We start from the raw sequence: 22,553 nt of genomic DNA on the forward strand, positions 1-22,553 counted from the left end.
TTTTATAGTAATGACCACTAAAACTGCAATGAAAGGGGGAAAAAAACCAACATTGAAAAGAAAATTAATTTCTCTCGAAGAAAAAATTAAAATCTTGGATCGGTTGAAAAATGGAGAAAAACCAGAAGTTATTGCAGGCAGTGGTGCACCTAGAGGAGGAAGCCAAGGGACCCTGCTGCCTCAAAGAAAAAGAAGAAAAAAAAAACACTAGAAAATTTTCCAAAAATCTTTTCATGATTAAAATTAATTTTTATTTTATTTATATTGTGTCGTGTCTCTTATTTCTATACTACTTTTGAATTAGCGATCATTGTAGCAGATGCTCAGTCATAGGTCGTATGTGATGCGTAGTTTGTATTCTCAAATCATCTACCCCCCCCCTCCCCCAAGATTAAATCCTAAGTGTGCTACTAGTCGCAGGGACTTTGAATTTAAATGAATCAACAATTCGAACAATCAAATCAAATGAACGGTAAGTGCAGACACATTGCTCGTGTACATGATATTCTAATAGAAAAAATGGAGAAATCTCTAATGATTTGGATAGAAGATAGCACTCAAATGAAAATTCATTTGAATGGAAAGCTTATTAAACAAAAAGTTAACAATGTTTATAAACATTTAAAAGAACTTGATTAACATTCTTCATAAGAAAGCTCTCAGCATGGATTTTGTGCCAGTAAGGGTTGTTTCAAAAACTTTAAAACAGTTTTCTTTGCATAATCTTAAAATCCATCAACTTCTACGGGAGCTTCTGCGTTTGCTGATGATTAGTAGATGACTTCGAACCAAATGGTGGTGAACGTTCTGACGAAATTCTGATTGTGATGAATCCGTTAAAGAATTCATCATCATCAAATTCCTGATATATACCCTCAGGGGGGTGTACAGGATATGATAGTACTACATGAAAAATTTACATCATTACTAACTTCCTATCCACAATTTTCCTCAAAATCAGTCTGTTAAATGTCAAGACTCCAATATTATCAGATCTTATATTTCTGTCTTCTAAGGCACTTTTTACTGTATCAATCCACCTATATCTTGGTCTTCCTCTGGATCTATTTCCTGCCAACCTGGCAGAGAACACTTATTTTGCTAATCTTTCCTCTCCCATCTTTCCTGTTTAAGTGACCATACCACCCAAGATTAGCTCTGCTTATGCATTCCTGGATGCTGTTACACCTGATATCTTAAGAATGTAGAATTCTCAGCTATCATGGTGTAACATGAAGAAAAAAAAATTTAAAACTCTGCAAAGAGATAATAGATGAATTATTTAAAAGAAAATGAAATATTCTTGCATCCAATAAAATATATAAAATATAAAAGTGTTTGTTAAACTAACTAACAAAAAAGAAAGAATATATTAATGTTGTAATATGATATAAATCAGAAAATTTAACTAAATAAGACAGAAAAGGATTAGTCATAAAAGATGGTATGTGAGAGGCTAGAGATTAAAATATTAAGTAAATTCATAGAGAAAATTTGAAAGGGGATTAAGTTAGAGGCTAGCACAAGAAAAACAACAGAAAATCGCTTAGGGTCAATTCCCAGATTGAGAAATCATTACGGGCTCGCCGATCAAATGATGTTTGGCAGAAAAACGCCACCCTAATTGGTCGGGGAAAGTCAAGTCAAAAAAGGGGGGGGGGCAGAGAAAAGAAGTTAGAGAAGGTGCCGTTAGGAGAGAGGGTATAAAAGGGTTAGAACCCCCCCCCCAAGGAGAAGGAGGACTCTTTTTGGGTTTTGTTTGCAGGAGAGTTCTTCACAAACTCTTTCGTAGGGATTTCACGGTGTTTTCCTGAGTGGCGAGATAGGGGTTATATCTCTGTCGTCACAACACGGAAACGAAAGTGAGCGGGATTTCGATTCTGTACTTCCTATGTAAGAAGTGAGGAATGACATATAGTCAAAGAAAAGAAAGCATATTCTTTGTGTTTCAACTCCAGTGTCAACTACGAGAAAAGGAAAGAAGTAAAGAAATCTATGTCCATGTTGCGAGTTGTACAGCCGTTATATAGATGATTCAAAGTGTGTCCTAAGTTACGAGAGGTTAAGACCGCGTAAGCATAATTCAATTCCAAAAGGAACATAGGAGAAACAGATTATCGGAGAGATTATACCAAGATAGTTCGATCAGAAAAAGGTAGAGATCAGAAAAAAGATATAAAATATATCTCGTGTTAACTAAGATTCGTCTGTATTAGTTATCATTATTCTAATACTGAACTGTTGAAGTGACCAAGAAAACAATACTAGGACTTTAGTATATGACAGAATATAATGAAAGTAAGCTCACTAATGTTAATATTATATGAGTAATTAAGTGTCCTGAGAATTTTACATGTCTAATATATTGTATAAGAAAGTTTAAATGTCATAGTTATGTGTCAGTGCAGTAAATGGTTTAGTTAATCTACTTAAGTTTGGATAGTTAAATAGTGTGAATTAATCTTATATGTCCGTGTCAAATGAATTTATGTGTTGAATGTGTATGGCGGCATGATCGTAATACCCATTATAGGATCATAGCTTAATTATTTATGATAAGCTAATGTCAGTTTGTAAATATTTAATATAGCATTGAATTGAGTAATAACTAATATTTGAATTGTATCATGTTAAGGAATTTAATAAACCTTTTGTCCAATGATAAAATAGTTGTCTGAAATTGTCTGAAATTGCGCCACTTGAAAAATTACGAACCTAATCACGCGGGAAATTAACGTGTTAAGAAACGAGATAAAGTGTCACGACTGCAACATAGTTTCACTTTCAGACATATTTTAGTTCTTTCTCCTTGTTTTTGTATATAATATCTTAAACTAAATGTCCCAAAAGGCACAGCATAATACAAATATTAGGGATACTAAGGGGAGAATTAACTTAAGTATTAGTAAAAATTTTGGTGATATCTCGAGCATCGATAATAGTAGAACATAGATAAGAGGAAAATATTAGATAGACTAAAAATCGTAAAATGGGACACAACAATGCTGACAATATCAAGTTCTTTCCTAATATCTTCATTTTTAATATGATATTGTTGTGTCGACTTTCTTCTAATATATCTACCCTTTTGTCTATCATACAACTACTCGTAAGACTCACGTGGTACCTCTGAATAACAATGGAATTGCCTCAGGGTCGAGCCAATACCAGAGTATCAGAGTATCTGAGATCAACCTCTCCTAAAGCACTAAGAAATTAATTTTTTCGCTGCGCCACTTAGGGCTTTTAGATTAAATAAACCATATCAATCAAGAGGCGATCTCTAGATTGTACTTAAGTGATACCTTGACCTTACAGACGTGGCCGAAATCTCTTCTTTCTAATTTCCTGACTAGGTTCGTATTAAGTTTTATAAGAGGTGCATCGAATTCCAAATTACAGATAGTCTTAATTAGATTCAAAAGCAAGATTTATTGAATACTATAATTACATATATACAGTACATGTTAGTTTAGTTCTCATTCTAAGAGAGTTCCTGACAATTAGGTTAACATTAAAACACTCTAACAACATACGGATACACAAACTGATTGTAATTTTAGCAATATAAATCTTATCAACAAGCAAACACTCTAACTAGGTATGATATTCATAGCAATACTCTTTCCAATCCAGTCACAACCAAACCACTCTAGGTAGCATCAATATCTCTTACAATTTTGTCATTTATATCACCTTTTACTCTGTACTTTATCATAACACTCTTTAAACACATAACATAATTCGATTACATAAGGAGACAGTAAATTTATGGTATTTATCTCAAGATCACTACAGTTCAGTTCTATATAATACTATTAATGTTCTTTCCCCCGAATCACAGCGAAGCACAAATCCTTTCATCCATAGTTAACAAATTTAATGAAGTCTACTTATCTATCTTGAACTGTATCACATTAATTGATCTTCAGGAATCTTCTCCTTGACTGAAATTTCCATAGGTTCCTATCTGTTTTTCTGTGGATGGCTGGGCTTACACTTGCTCCACGGGACTACGCACTTCGAGTTTCCACCGATGTCTCGATCAAAACATCCAGAGTGGAGGCGCTGCTACCCTTCTCCAGCTCATGACACCAAGACACCAACACCAGAAGATGAGGAACAAAAAAAGCCTTGTCTGAGGGGTTCTTGACCCTTTTATTTCGCCTTGGTTCCTGGCGATGTCCACCTATCGCTTTCACGTAGGTCGACGTCACAACGTCCACCTTTCTCTGCTACGTTTCTCGTGCGCCATCGTTATGCAACTGCCTGGGGCAAACCGCTACCCTCGCATTGCTGCTTTGTGACCTTTGGATTTACATCCCCTTTAGAAATTTGTGCAAGTCATTCAACAACTCCTAATACTTATGGCTCTAACAAAATATTAAATATTTACATTTCCATTGTTATTTACACAAACTAGTCAGTGGTCTTTTGTTGAAATACTAGAAAAATAACTACTTGTTTTCCTTAAGTTTGAAACATTTAACATATTTACAAAGCTGTATTATTTTACCTAGAGACAAACACATGTATTTAATTTCCTTTTCATTGGGTTATGCATGTTAAACCATGATAAAATTGGAGTTCCTAAAACCACAATCTATCACAGTTTAACAATATTGCCATTGATGCCATCTGTCTATGCCCCTAATCTTTCTCAGGACTCTCATATCTGTGGTCCCAAGTCTTTGGTCAAGTGTTTTACTTCTAACCCAGCTCTCAGAACCATAAGTTAAAATTGGTTTAAACACTGTTTTGTATACAGCTAATTTAGTGTTTAGGCTAATTTCTCTCTTATTCCATATAAATTTATTCAGTCGACTGCCTACCATATCAGCTTTGTTGATTCTGTTGTCTGTTTCCATATTTAATTTACCATCTACACTAAAAATCGTGCCTAAGTAGATGAAATGTTTTACTTGTGTTGTAAGTTCTCCATTCACAATGCAGTTAATATTCTCAATGTTTCTGCCTACTTTCATTGTCTTTGTCTTTTTATGCTGACCTTCATACCATATCTATTACAACAGTTATTCAGTTTATTCAGGGAATCTTGCAGACTTGTAACAGATTTATTTAGAAGTACTACAATAGCAGCGTAAGCGTCCGTGGGTGCTACCTCTGAGAAAACATCAAGACGCATGCATTCCCGGAATTGAAAAGCCCTGTATGAGGAATGGTGAAGTCACCCAGTCGGGGACGAATTGAAATAGGCAAAAGGAGAAATTAAACGCGGAAATGTGGATCGGACTCTTCTTTGTCTTCAGACGGAGAGGGTAAAAGAGTCTACCATCGAGAGATTCCTCAGTGTTATAGTTGTAACAAACTAGGGCATTTGGCCCGAGATTGCCTTATAACATCGGACTCCTTGAGATACAGGTATCAGCCCAAAGCCACATCCCATATTTGTGCCAGACCCTTGATGGTGAGGCAAGACAAGATGGGGAATGATTCAAAGGAACAACAGCAGAAGTGAGGGTTGGCAGGAGGAATCTCAGAGCACTCCTCGATACAGTTTCTCAGGTCTCCCTGATCTCTGAAAATTATCTTAGGAAACTGGGGCTGATGTGAGTAGGAGAGCTGTGAGGATAAAGAGCCCAGTCAAGCTTTTGGGCATATCTACCTCCACGACTTATGCCATAAGATACATAAGACTGAGATTAGAGATACTAGGGTTTGGTCTACATGTTTGGCACAACTTCCTGATCCTTCCCGGGAACTTGTTGTCTCACGAGGGATTGATGTTAGGAGAAGATTTTCTAAGGAAGCATGAGTTCGCATGTGACTACTCCAGAGAGAGCATTCGATTCAGAGGAAGAGAAAGGAACGCTATAAGAAACCAGAAACCAAAGAAAAAGGGGGAGGGGCACGTAACTGATACTCAGATGGAATCAGACACCACAGAGGTCAGGAAGGGGAAAGAGAAAACCGAAACAGCGATAAGTCAAAGGGGAGAAATGGAAGAAATTAGTTTAATCAAAGATAGATGCTCCAATCCGAATGAACAAGGTGTGAGAGCCGTAACTAATCATGCTCATCAAGCCTCACTTGAAGCTCCAAACACTGATAATGAAATAGCACTAAAGAGAGAGACCGAGGAGAAAAATTTTCTCGGGGACAAAATTTTTTTAGAAGGGGGGGGGGGGGGGGGCTTTGTTAGATCTGAAACAGGTGACCTCATTCTGAATAAAGTCACCTTTCCAGAGTCTAACAGAAGATATCCATTAATTGAGCATACTTATCATTTTGGCACAATTTAACTATGTCTTAAAAGAAATAACAAACTGGCAAATTAGAATAAGAACTGTTTGTATTGTAGTTAGTGTGTTTGTACTTTATTATAACTATAAGTCAAACAAAAAGAGCTCACACGAGAGTGATTATCAGTGAATTTCTACACATGAAAGAATGCCAATAATTTGGTAAACATCAAGATGCATGCATTCCCGGAATTGGAAAGCCCCGTATGAGGAACGGTGAAGTCACCCAGTCGGAGACGAATCGAAAGGGCGAAAGGAGAAATCAAACTCAGAAGGCGGCACTCATGGGGAGCGTATCAAACCTGCAACACAGAATTGAAACTGCCCTGTTTTGTTTTGTTTGTTCCTGTGTTCTCACCATGTGCTTCGAGTGGTCATCGTATTTCAGTTCTTATTTTTAAGAGGTGATCTTCGAGAAATCCCAGTATGGCACCGCCACAGAACACTGCAAATTTTGAGCACAGGGCATCGGTAAGAAATAGCATCGACGTAAATCCTCAGTAAAGAAACTGAGCACCTGATCTAGGGAGAGCACGTGATTCCCACGTGGCAACAGAACCAAGGCAGCCAGAACCTCGCAAGAAGGAAGAACGGAGAAAATCCAGAAAGAACCTGAGATAGAGTAGATAAGTACTTTGTCATATTCTAGCCCTTTAGAGAACTTGACTAACAGAAATGGAAGAAAGCGTATCTTGAATTTATGATAAGGATAAGCATGAAGAATTAATATATGTGTGTATGACTCTATACCATTAAAACTAAATTCTGAGAACTATTAACTTACTAGAGATTCTGTCATGACCTACTCGAAGGAGATCAATAATGTGCCAAATACCTAGCTGGCTCCTATTAAGTTGTAAACCAAATATTTCATAAGATGAAGGAATAGTGTTGTAAAGATTAAGAAATCCATGTCTATCTAAGAATGAGAGAGTGAGAGAAACGTAAGAGTTTTAATCTAGCATTAATATCAATTTTGTCTTGGTATTGTAATTAATTATGAATTCATTAAATTTGTATGTTACCTTTCATGCTTGTTTTTCTGACAATGTTGACTGACCCATCTTAAAAAAATAATAACCTGGTGATCATATATGTGCGCGGGGACATCCTAAGTAAGAAAGGAAAAGGGGAACGACTGCAAACAGACTAGAAAACCTACGGCTTCTGATTTCAAGCGAATTATATTAGTGGCATCTGATACTCTATAACCATCCTAGGCCAAGTTTGACTCTGTCCTTAAAGCCCAGGCTGGTGCAGGAAATAAATTTGGCTGAGCAAATGTGGATGACTTATAGAGATCAGGGAATAGGTATTTTCTAGGGGCCCAAAATTTAGAGATTGTCAGATTAGCAGTAAGATCATATACTCAAATGTTAGGCAGACGATTTAGGGATATATAAGGGTAAAGGATAGTATATTAAGGTAAAGGAAAGAGTAGTGACCTCTAAATCAAATAGCATTGGTCAACGGAGAGATAATACCAGACGTAACACAGGTATTTACATGCAAGTGCTTTCCATCACCCTCAACAAAAATTAGGTGTTATCAGAATCTTTAAAAATAGAGCTTTAAATATCAAGAATGATGAAATTAAAAGAAAAGAAGAACTTCAAAAGGTTACTCAAAGATGTTACTAAAAAAATTTTTTTTTCTTATGAACTGTTCTATGCTAACCCAGAAATTAATTACATATGAATAATTTTCTTCAAATATGTTAGCAGCACATATCAGTCAATGTCAGAACATCCTTCAAACCAGATAACATCTTAAAAAGTTTACTATGCTCACCTAAAAGTAACATTCCATTCTAAAAACATCCTGAGGTATACAAAATTCCTTGTGGAAAGGAATTTTGTATACCTCAGGATGTTTTTCTGGAAGAACTCTTCCAGAAAACTTGAAACTTTCTTGAAACCTCTTCCAGTTTGTGGATCAAACTGGAAGAGGTTTCAAAATCCATAAATAAAGAACATATAGGTGACGTTGAAAATACAAGAGAAGAAAGAAGCAGACTCAAACATTAATTAGTGTATGGCACATTTGCAACCTCTTATACCAGTAATCACATACAAGGTTTACACAGTAATGTATAGAATGTGCATGATGTGCCTAATGATATATGTGATCAGAACTTTCAATGCAGTATTTTTCAATTTATAGAAATAAGTTATCGGAAACATTTTTTGTTTGTCTGTTTGTGTTGCATATCTCTCTGAAGATGCTGCCAGCCATAAAGACAGCAAAATATATCATAGTGATATTCAGTTTTAATGAATAAAGTCTATAATCAAACTTGTATAATTGTTTATAGGTGATAGCATTTATTGACATACAGTTGACACTTACTAAAGTGAGTTCCTAGAGATGAAAGGAATAGTATGTTATAGTAGATAGTTTGCATATAGTTGAACTATCTACTATAACATATCATCAATGTCTACAGTGAACTTCACTGTAGACATTGATGTTGTGGAGTTTTGGCTGGGACTTCTTGGTAGTCATTTTATAGAAAGAGTTGACAGTATATTACACTTGTTTTCAAACTTATGAAGAAGCAGACTCACTTCTTCATAACAGTTCTGAAAGCCTCAGTACACTTAAAACATTAAAATATGTTTTACTGTAAAAAAAGTCACAAATTTTAATTTTTTTTTTCTTTCTTCAAAACTTTTCCCAGCCCTTATTCTCATGTTTTTTTTGGGGAGGGAGCAGAGATGTAACGATTGTCTTACTTGCTGTTTGTCCTTTTCCCCACTTTTTACTTTATATTTTTTATATTATTTTTATTTTATTTTTTTCCCCCAGATATCTGAGGTATGGTGATCGCAGACTGATTGCTAGCAAATTACAGGTATGTCTATAAAGAATTGAATTTTATATTTCAGATTTCAAGGATTTAAGCCTGGAGCATTGAATACATTAGTTGATATAAAGTTCTGTTTAAATTGATATTTTCCAGATCAGTCAGATCCTTATGCTTAGCACCAAAGTAAACCACAAACCTGAAAATATTGGCAATTACTTGCATTTTTCTTCTTATCACCCATATAAAAAATTGGTAATATTAACACAATTTATTAATGCCTACAGTACTCATTTGTCTATTATGGTTTAAACCCAAAATAATGTCTCAAAGATATTTTCCATCTCCAGCAGAATTCTCAACGGATTGGATAGCATAATTTATTATGCTATCCAGTCTGCTTAAAATCATGTCTGCTCTTTCCAAATCAAAATATCAAGTTCAGTCGTAATAGTCTCATATATTCAAAACCTATAAAGCTATCAAAAGCATTTTCAGGTATTAAGATTACAAAATGGCTTCATTGCTAATAATAAACTACAGAACTTGTTAAAACATAGTCACAACAATACCATCCAATATATTATTATAACATAGACATATATAAATTTAACTGTCAACTCAGCTGTAACACTTCTAACATTGAATTTTTCCATCTGTTCTAAAAATTACAGTTAATTGAACATTACTGTGATTGTAATATCCCTCTTCCAGACTATTTACATCTGATAGCTAAGATAAAATACACGCAACAGGATGAAAGCAATATTAGCAAAAATCCTACTACTGAAATATCGCTACATGCTATGCAATCAAAACTACCCTTCAAAAGTGAGATGGTTTACCATTTTTTGTTTCCAAAATAATAATGAAAGCAAATTACATTGCTTTGAAGATATTGCTATAAGAACTGGCCAATATGTTATAACACAAAAAGACCTTATCTAATCTTGTCATCTTTTCAATTGAATTACGTGAATTACTCTATTACTCTCACAGCAACCTAATTTCACCTAACATCTTATCTTTCACCATGTAGTAGGCTCACAGCAAGTTTTCACTATGCTATCTGATGAAGATTTCTCTGAAATGGCAAGCACACCGCCATATTGCAGCTTGCTATGCACTACTACTGGTTTTCTTTTATTTGTCTTACATGGAGTGCATACAGAGATTGCTGATCTGAACATGATATAAACAATGCATTGTTAAAACAACTGTTGTCCTTCAGAGGTTATAGCCACTTTGGAAGGACAATAAAATACAGCTAACTTACAAGACTGCCTTATTGACACCCTTGTTAATTCTGTCTTACTGTACAGATGTGAGAGTTGGATATTGCTAAAGGGGAGATAAAATCAAAGCTATTGGCCTTCAAGATGAAGTGCTACAGAAAACTTTTGAAGATCCGAAACATGGCACACAACAAATGATGCGATTAGAAGGAAAATCCCCTCCATTGCCAGAACACAAGAAAATGTCATAATTAAATTATGTTGAAAACAACTACTGTGGCTGGGCCACATGACCAGATCTAATAGTTTATCTAAAATAGCACTAGAGGGCTTGACTTTCGAGAAATAGTGCTGAGGTGACCTAGAATCACCTAGATAGATAATATTAGAAAATGGACTAATGGTCAAAGCTGTATAACTGAGAGGAGATCTCTACATTGCCCTTAGAGGAATGCAGAGAACCGACCAGGGCTTCTGAACTAATGTCCAATCCTCACCTTCTCGTAGTGCACCCTGTTGGGTATCTACCTGGATACTGAACGAATGAGGATGGACTGGCAATTTGGGATTTAGCCGACCAAATTTATTCTTATTGGTTAAATCAAAAATAAAAATGATGGTACAACATGACAAAATTTCATACTGGCTGGGTCGTCGTCCGGTTAAACAAGGCCCTCGTTGTTTTCGCCAGGGAACCAGTGCAAACAATGAAAAGTCAGCTACTGGAACAAATCTGAAAACACATCCCAACTCAACATCACCAGAGTTAAAGATCGGTACTATCAACATAAGAAGCCTGAATGGCAAAGAAATGGAGTTAGCTGAGGAATTAGATAAGTACCAGATCGACATAATAGGGGTGACTGAAACAAAAAAGACAAAAACTGGTGAGATCTTTCTGAGCAATAAATACAAAATGTTATATTCAGGCAATGACAAACAAGGAAAAGAAGGAGTAGCCATAGTATTCAACATAAAATACGAGGCTAATCTTCTTGAATGGCAGGCAGTCTCAAGTAGAGTGATGTCGGCAAATATGAGAATGGGGAACTGGACAATGAGACTTATTTGTGCCTATGGTCCCACAGAAGGTTCTACTAAGGTAGAAGTGGAGGAATTTATTGAGGCTTTAGAAAAGCAACTGACACAATGAAAAATGAAAAGTTGGTCCTTGTTGGGGATCTAAATAGCAGAGTAAGAAGTGATTGTCAGATATACAAAAATATTTTGAGAAAATTTGGAGAAAAGAGCAAAGCTAATAATAATGTCAAATATCTGTTGGATTTCTGCTCAGGGCATGGACTGGTTATTACTAACACCATATTCTAACATAAAAATGTGCACAAATTCAAATGGAGAGAAAGGCAAGGAATAAGAAAAGTCTCACTGACTATGTTATTGTTGATAGTGATGTTTTCTCGATTGTGCAGGACACCAGAGTGTAGAGAGGATTTGAAATTGGAAGTGATCACTATTTAGTCTTGAGCAGGATAAAATTGAATTTCATATTGAAAAGAATAACATGTAAGAAAGTTTCATCATCATCAAATTCCTGACATGTACCCTCAAGGGGTGAACAAGATATGATTGTACTACATTAAAAATTTACATCGTTACTAACCTCCTTTTTACAATTTTCCTCCAAATCAGTCTCTTATTCGTCAAGACTCCAATATTATCATCATCAGATCTTATGTTTCTATCGTCTAAGGCACATTGTACCTTATCAATCCACCCATATCTTTGTCTATCTCTGGGTCGTTTTCCTCCCAACCTGGCAGAGAACACTTGTTTTGCTAATCTTTCCTCACACATTCTGTTTAAGTGACCAACCACCTGAGATTAGCTCTGCTAACGCATTCCTGGATGCCGACAATGTCAAGTTCTTTCCTAATATCCTAGATGCCTGTTCAGGCCTCTAATCTTTCTCAGGACTCTCATATCTGCGGTCTCTAGTCTTTGGTCAAGTGTTTTACTTCTGACCCAGTTCTCAGATCCATAAGTTAAAACTGGTTTGAACACTGTCTTGCACACAGCTAATTTAGTGTTCTAATTTCTCTCTTATTCCATATGAATTTATTCAATTCACTTCCAACCATACAAGCTTTGTTGATCATGTTGTCTATTTCCATATTTAATTTACCATCTTCAGTAAAAATCGTGCCTAAGTAGCTGAAATGTTTTACTTGTTCCACAGGTTCTCTATTCACAACACAGTTGATATTTTCAATGATTCTGCCTATTTTCATTGTCTTTGTCTTTTTAATGCTGAACTTCATACCATATATATTACAACAGTTATTCAATTTAGTTGGGAAATCTTGCAAACTTGTAGCGGATTTATTTAGAAGAATAACATCATTCGCATAAAGCAAAGAGCACATTAACATCTCCAATTTTGATATCATGTTTAATACCAATTTCCTTCATAATGTGATCCATATAGATAACGAATAACATAGGGGATAATGTAGATCCTTGTCTTGAACCAGATTTAACATTAAACCATCTTCCTGTACTTCCTTCAATTCTAACTGCCGACTTACAAATCAAATAAAGACAAAGTTTTGCTTGCTATAATGCCCCATTGACACCATATAACTGTAGCGTATTGAATATCTTCTCTCTTGCCACCTTGTGATATGCCTTTTCCAGATTGACAAAACTTAAATACAGATCTTTGTTATATTCCCATGCTTTCTCAAGTATTTGTCGTAAAGTGAAGATCTGATCCTGACAATCTCTATTTGGCTTGAATCCAGCTTGTTCTTTGTTCTGACTGTATGCCAGTTGAGCGTTTTTTAACACTGTGCTATCGACACTTGTTTCATTTAGCAATTTTTCGAAGTAATTATTCCTTACTTCAAGGATGTCTTTTTTTTCTCCTATTTTCATGTCACCTTTATCTTCTCTAACTCCTTTTACAGTACTTTTTCCTCCATTTCTAAGCTTCTTCAACAACCTCCAGAATATCTTACCACCTTCTTGATATTTATTTTCTATATTCTTGTGAAAGTCCTCCCATGACTTTTGTTTAGGTAGTTTTACACAGTGTTTTGCTTTCTTAAATTTGACTCTGTATTCTCTAAGAGCAAAAGCTGACTTAAAGCGAATAAAAGTTGAGCAGCTCTCAGATTTGAACTGTAGACTAAAATTCACAAAGATAATTGAAGAAAAAATGAAAGAGTTTGAGAACAGGAACCAAACCTTTGAGATTCAGTGGCAAGCCTTGAAGAATACCCGGATTGATTCAGCTAGAGAGGAATGTGGTGAAGTTGTCTGCAAGGATAGAAAAATTAGAACTCTATGGTGGACAAGGGAAGTTAAAGAGACAGGAAGGAAAAGAGGAAAGCATATCAAAAGTTCCTGGCAAATAAGTCAGCTTGTGCTCTTAGAGAATACAGAGGCAAATGTAAGAAAGCTAAACACTGTGTAAAACTAGCTGAACAAAACTCATGGGAGGAATTTAGCAGGAGCATAGAAAAGAAATATCAGGAAGGTGGCAAAATATTCTGGAGGTTGTTGAAGAAGCTTAGGAATGGAGGAAAGAATGCTGTAAAAGGAGTTAGAGATGATAAAGGTGACATGAAAACAGGAGAAAAAGATATCCTTGAAGTATGGAGTAATTACTTTGAAAAACTGCTAAATGAAACAAGCAGTGATGACAGCACAGTGGTAAAAAACACTGACCAGGCATGCAGTCAGGAATACATATCCATACTTGAAGTAGAGAAAGCCATCAAAGGCTTGAAATGTGGAAAGGCAGCAGGAGTAGATGATATTCGACCAGAAATCCTGAAGTATGGTGGTATAAAAGTCTTACAGTGGCTGCACTGCATAGTTCAGAAAGCCTGGACTGAGGGACGAATTCCTGATGATTGGAGTAGAGCTCTCATAGTACCCATATATAAAAAGGGAAATAAAACTGAATGTGAGAATTACAGAGGTATTTCCCTACTGAGTGTTCCTAGCAAGATCTATGCAAGTATACTTGAGAAACGGTTGAGAAGAATTGTGGAAGAAAAGCTTGAAGAACAAGCTGGATTCAGGCCAAATAGAGGCTGTCAGGATCAGATCTTCACTTTACGACAAATAGTCGAGAAAGCATGGGAATATAACAAAGATCTGTATTTAAGTTTTGTCGATTTGGAAAAGGCATATGACAAGGTGCCAAGAGAGAAGCTAATCAATACGCTGCAGTTATATGGTGTCAATGGGGCATTATATCAAGCAATACTTAGTCTTTATTTGAGTTGTAAGTAAACAGTTAGAATTGAAGGAAGTACAGGAAGATGGTTTAATGTTAAATCTGGTGTGAGACAAGGATGTACATTATCCCCTCAGTTATTCATTATCTATATGGATCACATTATGAAGGAAAGTGGTATTAAACCTGATATCAAAATTGGAGATGTTAATTTCAGCTCTTTGCTTTATGTGGATGATGTTATACTTCTAAATAAATCCGCTACAAGTCTGCAAGATTCTCTGACTAAATTGAATAGCTGTTGTAATAGATATGGTATGAAGGTCAGCAATAAAAAGACAAAGACAATGAAAATAGGCAGAATCATTGAAAATGTCAACTGTGTTGTGAATGGAGAACCTGTGGAACAAGTAAAACATTTCAGTTACTTAGGCACGATTTTTATTAACGATGGTAAATTAAATATAGAAATAGACAACAGAATCAGCAAAGCTGGTATGGTGGGAAGTCAGTTGAATAAATTCATATGGAATAAGAGAGAAATTAGTCAGAACACTAAATTAGCTGTATACAAGACAGTGTTCAAACCAGTTTTAACTTATGGATCTGAGAGCTGGGTCAGAAGTAAAACACTTGACCAAAGACTAGAGACCACAGATATGAGAGTCCTGAGGAAGATTAGAGGCGTGAACAGATGGCATCGATGGCAATATCATATTAAAAATGTGGATATTAGGAAAGAACTTGACATTGTCAGCATCCAGGAATGCGTTAGCAGAGCTAATCTCAGGTGGGATGGTCACTTAAATAGAATGGGAGAGGAAAGATTAGCAAAACAAGTGTTCTCTGCCAGGTTGGCAGCAAAACCACCCAGAGGAAGACAAAGATATAGGTGGATTGATACGGTACAAAGTGCCTTAGACAATAGAAATATAAGATCTGATAATGTTGGAGTCTTGACAAGTAACAGACTGATTTGGAGGAAAATTGTAGATAGGAAGTTAGTAATGATGTAAATTTTTCATGTCATACTGTCATATCCTGTACACCCTTTGAGGGTACATGGCAGGAATTTGATGATGATGATGTTGATATATCAAAACTTAGGCACACAAACACTTACAGATCATACTTGGCATCATTCACAGTTGAGAGAAATGTAAAGAAACGTAAAGAAGCACTATTAAATCATCACTGAATAAAATTAGCTGTTATTAATTATTAAATTTATTTAATTAGAATAAAATAAAACGAAATTGTAACGATTCATTCTTTAGTGTATAGGCTAGGCCAACGTTTCCCAAATGGTGGGTCATGACCCGGCAGCAGGTCACGAAATGTAAACGGCAGGCTGCCTGAAAAAACTCGTAAACCTAGATGTTTCGTTTTTGGGTTTTCTTTTTTTCACAAAACTCTAAAATACAAGTAAAGAATGTTTCATCTCGACTATTGAATAAATAGTTTAATTAATAGAGACGAAAAATGCGCTCCGTCCTCATCGGCCTTTCACAGTCTCTTTGTTAACGGTAAAGTAACTCTATGAACATTCAAATCTGTTTTATTTTACCTATTGCCCATAAAAATTTTAGTGCGTCATGAAGATGAAGTATAAAAATAACTGGGCCACGGAAAAAAAAAGTTTCAGAAACCTTGGGCTAGGCTACTGAAATCTAGACATCCGTTAAGCAGTCATGTTGCTGCTTCTTCATTATCATTGCATGAATCGTTATACCTGTGAATGAATATACATTTTGTTTTCATATTATCTTTTCATTTTTGATGTCTAATTTTAGTAATACATAAAACATCTACAGTGTTTGTATCATATAAGTCAATATTGATGTAGATACTGACAGACATACGATTCAACTTGTACACAGACGACATAAACTTGCAGTATTGATAAATACAGTCTTCTTCTTCTGCAGCTTCTCCCACTTAAGTGGAGTCACTGTTGATGATGAGTCTCCTCCTCTTGTCTTGGGGTGTCACCACATCCAAGTTCTTTATCCTCAAGTCCTCTTCTACCAGCTACGTCTATCTCTTCTTTGGCTGCCCACGCTTCCTCCTTCCTTGCACATCCATCTGTATGATCTGTCTTTCCATATATTTGTCCTCCCTCCTCATCACATGACCAAACCATCTCAACCTTACCTCCTGTATCTTCGCTCCTAAGTTCGTAACTTTCACTGTTCCCCTCACATAGTCATTTCTCAGATGATCCTTTCTGGTCACACCACACATCCACCTAAGCATTCTCATCTCTGCTACTTCCATCCTGCTGATGTTATTTTTCCTCAGGGCCACAGTTTCTATAGCATATGTCATAGCTGGCCTCACTACTGTCCTATAGATTTTGCCTTTCAGATTGATCAGCACCCTCTTATTGCATAACACTCCAGTCATCTCTCTCCAGTTCCTCCAACCTGCTTGCATCCTGCATCCCACGTCCTTCTCAGCTCCTCCATCTTCTTCCACTATTGAACCTAAGTATCTAAATTCCCTCACTTTTATTGATGACATTTCCATTCAGCTCCAGATCTGTCTCCTGGCCACCGCCAACAGTGCAACACACATACTCTGTCTTACTTCTGCTCAGTCTCATACCTCTCTCTTCCAGTACTTTTCCCCATCTTTCCAGTTTAGTTCCTGCTTCTTCTCTTGAATCTGCACACAGCAAGATGTCATCTGCATACAACATTGTCCAAGGCGCATCTTCTCTCACCTCCTCCGTCACCACCTCCATCACAATGTTAAACAGAAACGGACTTAATGCTGACCCTTGACGCAAGCCAAATGTTACTTGAAAACTATCTGTCTGTCCCAGACAGGTCCGTACACTTGTCTTCACATTTCTGTACATTTCCCGCACCAACCTGACATATTTCTTCAGAACCTTCTTCTCCCTCAGACACCTCCAGACTTCTTGCCTTGGCACTCTATCGTATGCTTTCTCCAGATCAATAAATGCCAGATGTAGCTCCTGTTGTTTCTCTCGATACTTTTCCATCATCTGCCATAACCCAAAGATAGCATCTGTTGTTGATCTACCAGGCATTAAGCCAAATTGTTCCTTTGCAATCTCCACCTCCTTCCTCAATCTACCATCAAGAACACTTTCTAGGATTTTCATTGTGTGGGACATCAACTTTATTCCTCTGTAATTTTTACAGTCTTGTGCATCCCCTTTACCCTTGTAGACGGGGACAAGAGTACTCTCCCACCATTCCTCTGGATATATTTTCCTGTTGGCAAACTTTCACGAACAGGTCTCACAGCAGGTCAATTCCCTCTTCCCCCAGGGCCTTCCATGCCTCCACTGGAATCCTGTCGGGGCCCACCGATTTTCCATTCCTCATCCTCTTCATGGCCTCTGTCACTTCCACTCTACTGATGTTCTGTACCATCTCCCTCAGAAGGCTGTCCATCTCCTCTGTGAGTCCTTGCATTTTCCTCATTCAAAAGTCCCTCAAAGTATATTTTCCATCTTTTTCTTATGTCCACATCCCTCCATAATACTCTTCCTTCAGCGTCTTTGATCTGCCTCACATGTAAGATGTCCTTTGCTGCTTTATTTCTACATTTTGCTAGTTGGTAAATTTTTCTCTGTCCTTCCTTTGTTTCTAATTGATCATACAGATCTTGATATGCCATGGCCTTTGCCTGTGCCACAACTCTCTTGGCTTCTTGCTTTCTCTCTGTGTACACTTCTCTGTCCTCTTCCACTCTTGACTCATCCCACTTCTGCTTTGCCTTCCTTTTAGCTGTCACTGCCACTTGTACATTATTATTCCACCACCAACCTTCCTTCTGCTCTCTAATCTTTCCAGATGTCTCACCAAGCACCTCGATTGCACAGCTCAGGATTACTTTTGAATTATGTTTCTGCCAATCTTGTACACTTTCCAGTCCATCCGAAATTCTCTCTAACACCCTCTCCTTAAAACGATTCCTCATACACTCTTCTTTTAAGCGAAACCACTTAATTGTCTTCATCCCATGGCTTCCAGAGGTTCTGATCTTTGATGAGGTTCTTATTTTTAAAGTCTGTGCGCAGAAGTCGGTGTTGCTGTGTGCACACTTGATCTGTTGGAATTACTTTACAATTTGTCACAACCTTAAGATGTTTTCTTCTAGTCAAAATGTAGTCAATTTGTGAACTGTTTTACCACTCCTAAATGTTATCAAATGTTCTTCCCTCTTGTAGAAAAACGAGTTCACAATTGCTCAATTAAATGCTACTGCAAAGTCCACAATCCTCTCTCCTTCCTGGTTCATCATTCCCACTCAGTGGCCACTATGCACCCTTTCACAGTCTCTGTTCTGTCTCCCTATGTGTCTGTTCAAGTCTCCTCTGACAATCACCATCTCGTTTTCTTCCAGTTCCCTCATTTCTTCATCTAACATGTTCCAGAACTCATCTTTCTCCTCTGCTGTACAGCCAACTTGCGGGGCATATACACATAATACGACCAACCGCTCTTTTCCCACCTTGTCTCCTGCACACACAAAATGTCCAACTTTCTCTTCCTCATCATGTCTGCCACCTCTCTTCCCCTTCCAGGCATGCTTCCAGCATTCAGTGTTCCTACTCGCAACATCCTCTCCACCTGCTGGGCTTGCTTCTTTAACCGCACCCACCCTTGATGCGGTAGCCCTTGTCCACTTCTTGCAGCTGTAGGGCGATGTGGCTGTGCATCGCCCTAGCCCTTATATCATTTTCTCTTTGACTCATATCATAGCTAGAGCTGGCAGTGAAGTTTTACGACTGGATGCTCTTCCTGACAGCAACCCTCGCCATTTATCTGGGCTTGGGATCGGCACTATTGAGGCTAGCTTGCCTCCTACGGTGGCTTCATAAGACGAAATGACTTAGCAAGATAGGAAAGATTCACCCCTTGCCCTCGAATACTCTCATCAGGAGGAAGGTGCAAGGAGAGGAGAAAGAAGCAACAAAAGAAGAGGAGGGACCAGTCTACAGAATAATATAACAGATGTATATTACATGAAGTAAGGCATGGTCCAGCATCTGGTACCTCGTGTTTGCCATGCCCATACTCACTAAAGCGAGCCCTTGAGGATTATTGATAAATACAGTACAGTACTGTAAATGTATTTTCTCTAGCATACTTTATTGTAAGATACAGTACATGATACATATAACATACAAAATATGTGCTAATCGACTGTTTGTTATCGATAAGGCTTCTCGTCAACAGTAGGCTATTAGTATTAAGTTTTGGAGGGGGGGCAAAAGTTATATACAGATTTTAGAAAAATGCGGAGGGTTGGCACCCCTAATCCTCTTGTTGTTCAAGGGTCAACTGTTTTTAGGAATAAGATTGTTATCTCTGCATTTCTTTAAAAAAGCTAGCCAATTGATCAGAAACAAAACATGTATCTTCAGCTTAATAGTTGTAATGCTTGTAAGTAACATCTATGGATTATGAGAATCCTTTTCTTCATCTGTACAAGAGCTGGAGAAAGCGACTGATGCTTTATCTTTAATTTATGCTATATGGTACCATATAGATGTGTGTGAGACAGAGGCTGAAGCATGTAACAGACAGAAAACTTGGCTGCAGGAAACAAATATTTTTCATGTGGTGGTTACAAAACCTGTTTCTGGTTTTTTTTTTCTTTTTCCCTGATGGTTTTAGTGTAGGCTTAGTGTGGAACTGGAGTTTTTAACTCAAGCCATTTAAGGTGTACTGAATTTTTAGCATGGGCTATTTTGGTACATGTATTAGAGAACTAAGGCTTTGATAGGGATTATGGGTATTGTGGGGTGTGTGGAATGAAGGCCCTAATTCCAGCAAAGATTATTTCACTTACTTGATTGTAGCAGGTGTTTGGATCAGGAGAGTGGAAACAGGGATAAGACCATAGAGAAAGGGCATAGAAATCCCATAGGATATCCAGTTGGCACTGTTTTACTTCCAAAGTGTGAAGATGTCAAGAGGAAATCTTTGGCATATTTCAAGAGCGAGCTTGTTAAGAATAGATTCAGGGTGTTGGAAGAATGATGGATTATCTCATGTTTTGTTTAGTAGGTGTACAGTTTGCTTAATCTTTACTGACAACATTAATAAGTTAGAAATGGGAGGCCACTTTGTATTATTAACATCAGTCTCCAGAGAGGATGATTTTATTATTTGTGTGATTAGATTTAGGAAATTAGTCTTCAGAAATAAATTATTAAACAGGTTGCCATGTTTACCAGAATAAGGCGAGTAGTAAAAGCAGCAGATGAAAGCAGCAAAATGAGGCATGGAAATCTTAAGCCAGAGTAGATTTTGTAGAGGATTCAAAGTTAGTAATTTTTGGCATTGAAATGTCCGATCTCACAAATACTCATGGTTTTCCCATTTTCCTTGTTATGTTTGGAATCATACAGATTGGATATGATTCTTTTCATAAGAAGGTGCTCTTCAAGTTAGTTAAGGTAATTTCTACATGGTTGTAGAAAATGCCATTTAGAATTCAGCAAGGAATAAAATGAGGTCTTTGGTGTACATCAGTAATGTTTCTGATGTAGACTATCATCAGAATGCTTATTTTGTTTAGCAGACTAAGGTTTTGAACTCATTGGCTTAGACTGGTGATTATAACTATTATCAAGTGTGCATAAAGTTCTATTAAATAAACAATGGATAATACATTTTGAAAAACATACCTTGAACTTACATTTGGGGTTGGAAGTATTTTTTCTACTTGGTTAGACTATAATAAAATTAGTTTAATCCTTTATCCAAGTGTAAGCAAACAAAGGTTGCACCTGAAGTGTCTTCAGGACTGAGGCAACTCGTGGTAAAAGTGGACCAAGCTCTCATCACTCCTTGTCTCAGTATCTCCCATAATACAAAACACATCTCCTTGCAGACATGTATAATGCTATGCATTAAGGGAAGGGCCACTACCCAGACCGGTTTCGACCTTTATTGAGGGCTCGTCAGTGGGAGCCAGACCCAGAGGCAGTGATACTAAGGCAGAAGCAATGGATGTCTTCAGGTGCAAACTTTGTTTGCTTACACCTGGATAAAGGATTAAACTAAATTTATTATAGTCTAACCAAGTGGAAAAAATACTTCCAACATCTTTCTCTAAATCCAGAGTAATTTAATAATAAGGTGGTACACCTTTTGGCAACTTGTATTGGTAAATATGACTTCTCCATTGCTTCTGCCTTAGTATCACTACCTCTGGGTCTGGCTCCCACTGATGAGACCTCAATAAAGGTCAAAACCGGTCTGGGTAGTGGCCCTTCCCTTAATTCATAGCATTATACATGTTTGCAAGGAGATGTGCTTTGCATTATGGCAGATACTGAGACAAGGAGTGATGAGAGCTTGGTCCACCTTCACCATGAGTTGCCTCAGTCCTGAAGATACTTCAGGTGCAAACTTTGTTTGCTTACACTTGGATAAAGGATTAAACTAAATTTATTTTATTACATTTGGGGTGGAACTACAGTTCTTCATTCTGCTGTCTTCATAAACATATATTATTGTGTTCAAGCCTCCCTGGAGTCCAGAGGGGCTGTATTTTTGTTTTTTCAACTGGGCTGTTAAGGTATTAAATTTTTATTATATTTTTGATGCTATTTTGATATTTTTTTGCATATTTTTGATATAAACAAACCTAAAATCCATGTGGCTGAAACTGTGAGATTTGCTTTGACTTAACTTGTTAAAGTTATTTTAATGATAAGAGTAACTGATGAAAACTTCATTTTTTTTTTTACAAGTATGGTGATATTGTTGAAAGGCACATGCTGGATGGAGATATAGTGTTATTTAATCGACAACCTTCCTTACACAAATTAAGTATCATGGCTCATATTGTAAGTACTGTTAAAATTTTGAATTTATATTATATGTACTAGCAATGTGTTAAAATATTTGTGAAGCTTTTTCATTTGCTTTATTATAATCTCTAAAACAGAGATGAACATCTTTCTTCATTTCTAAGTTTCTTTCTAGTATTATTCTGATACTAAAGATAAGATACCCTGTTTTTCATAAATCCCATTGTACGTCCTT

The 22,553-nt window shown here is 36.8% G+C and overlaps 1 protein-coding gene across 1 annotated transcript in view; it reads left to right on the plus strand.

Moving 5' to 3' along the window:
- The window catches only part of Polr3A (RNA polymerase III subunit A), a 427,591-nt gene that overhangs the window by 159,134 nt on the left and 245,904 nt on the right, over positions 1–22,553 (plus strand). The window contains exons 13-14 of the mRNA XM_090415517.1: positions 9,072–9,117; positions 22,259–22,354. Of these exons, the coding sequence (XP_090271643.1) occupies positions 9,072–9,117; positions 22,259–22,354 (142 nt within the window). The remainder of the gene's footprint in view (positions 1–9,071; positions 9,118–22,258; positions 22,355–22,553) is intronic.

Source organism: Typopeltis vanoorti, chromosome 3, assembly GCF_054136105.1.
Source record: "Typopeltis vanoorti isolate ZY-2024b chromosome 3, IOZ_Tvanoo_1.0, whole genome shotgun sequence".
NCBI classification, from domain to species: domain Eukaryota; kingdom Metazoa; phylum Arthropoda; class Arachnida; order Uropygi; family Thelyphonidae; genus Typopeltis; species Typopeltis vanoorti.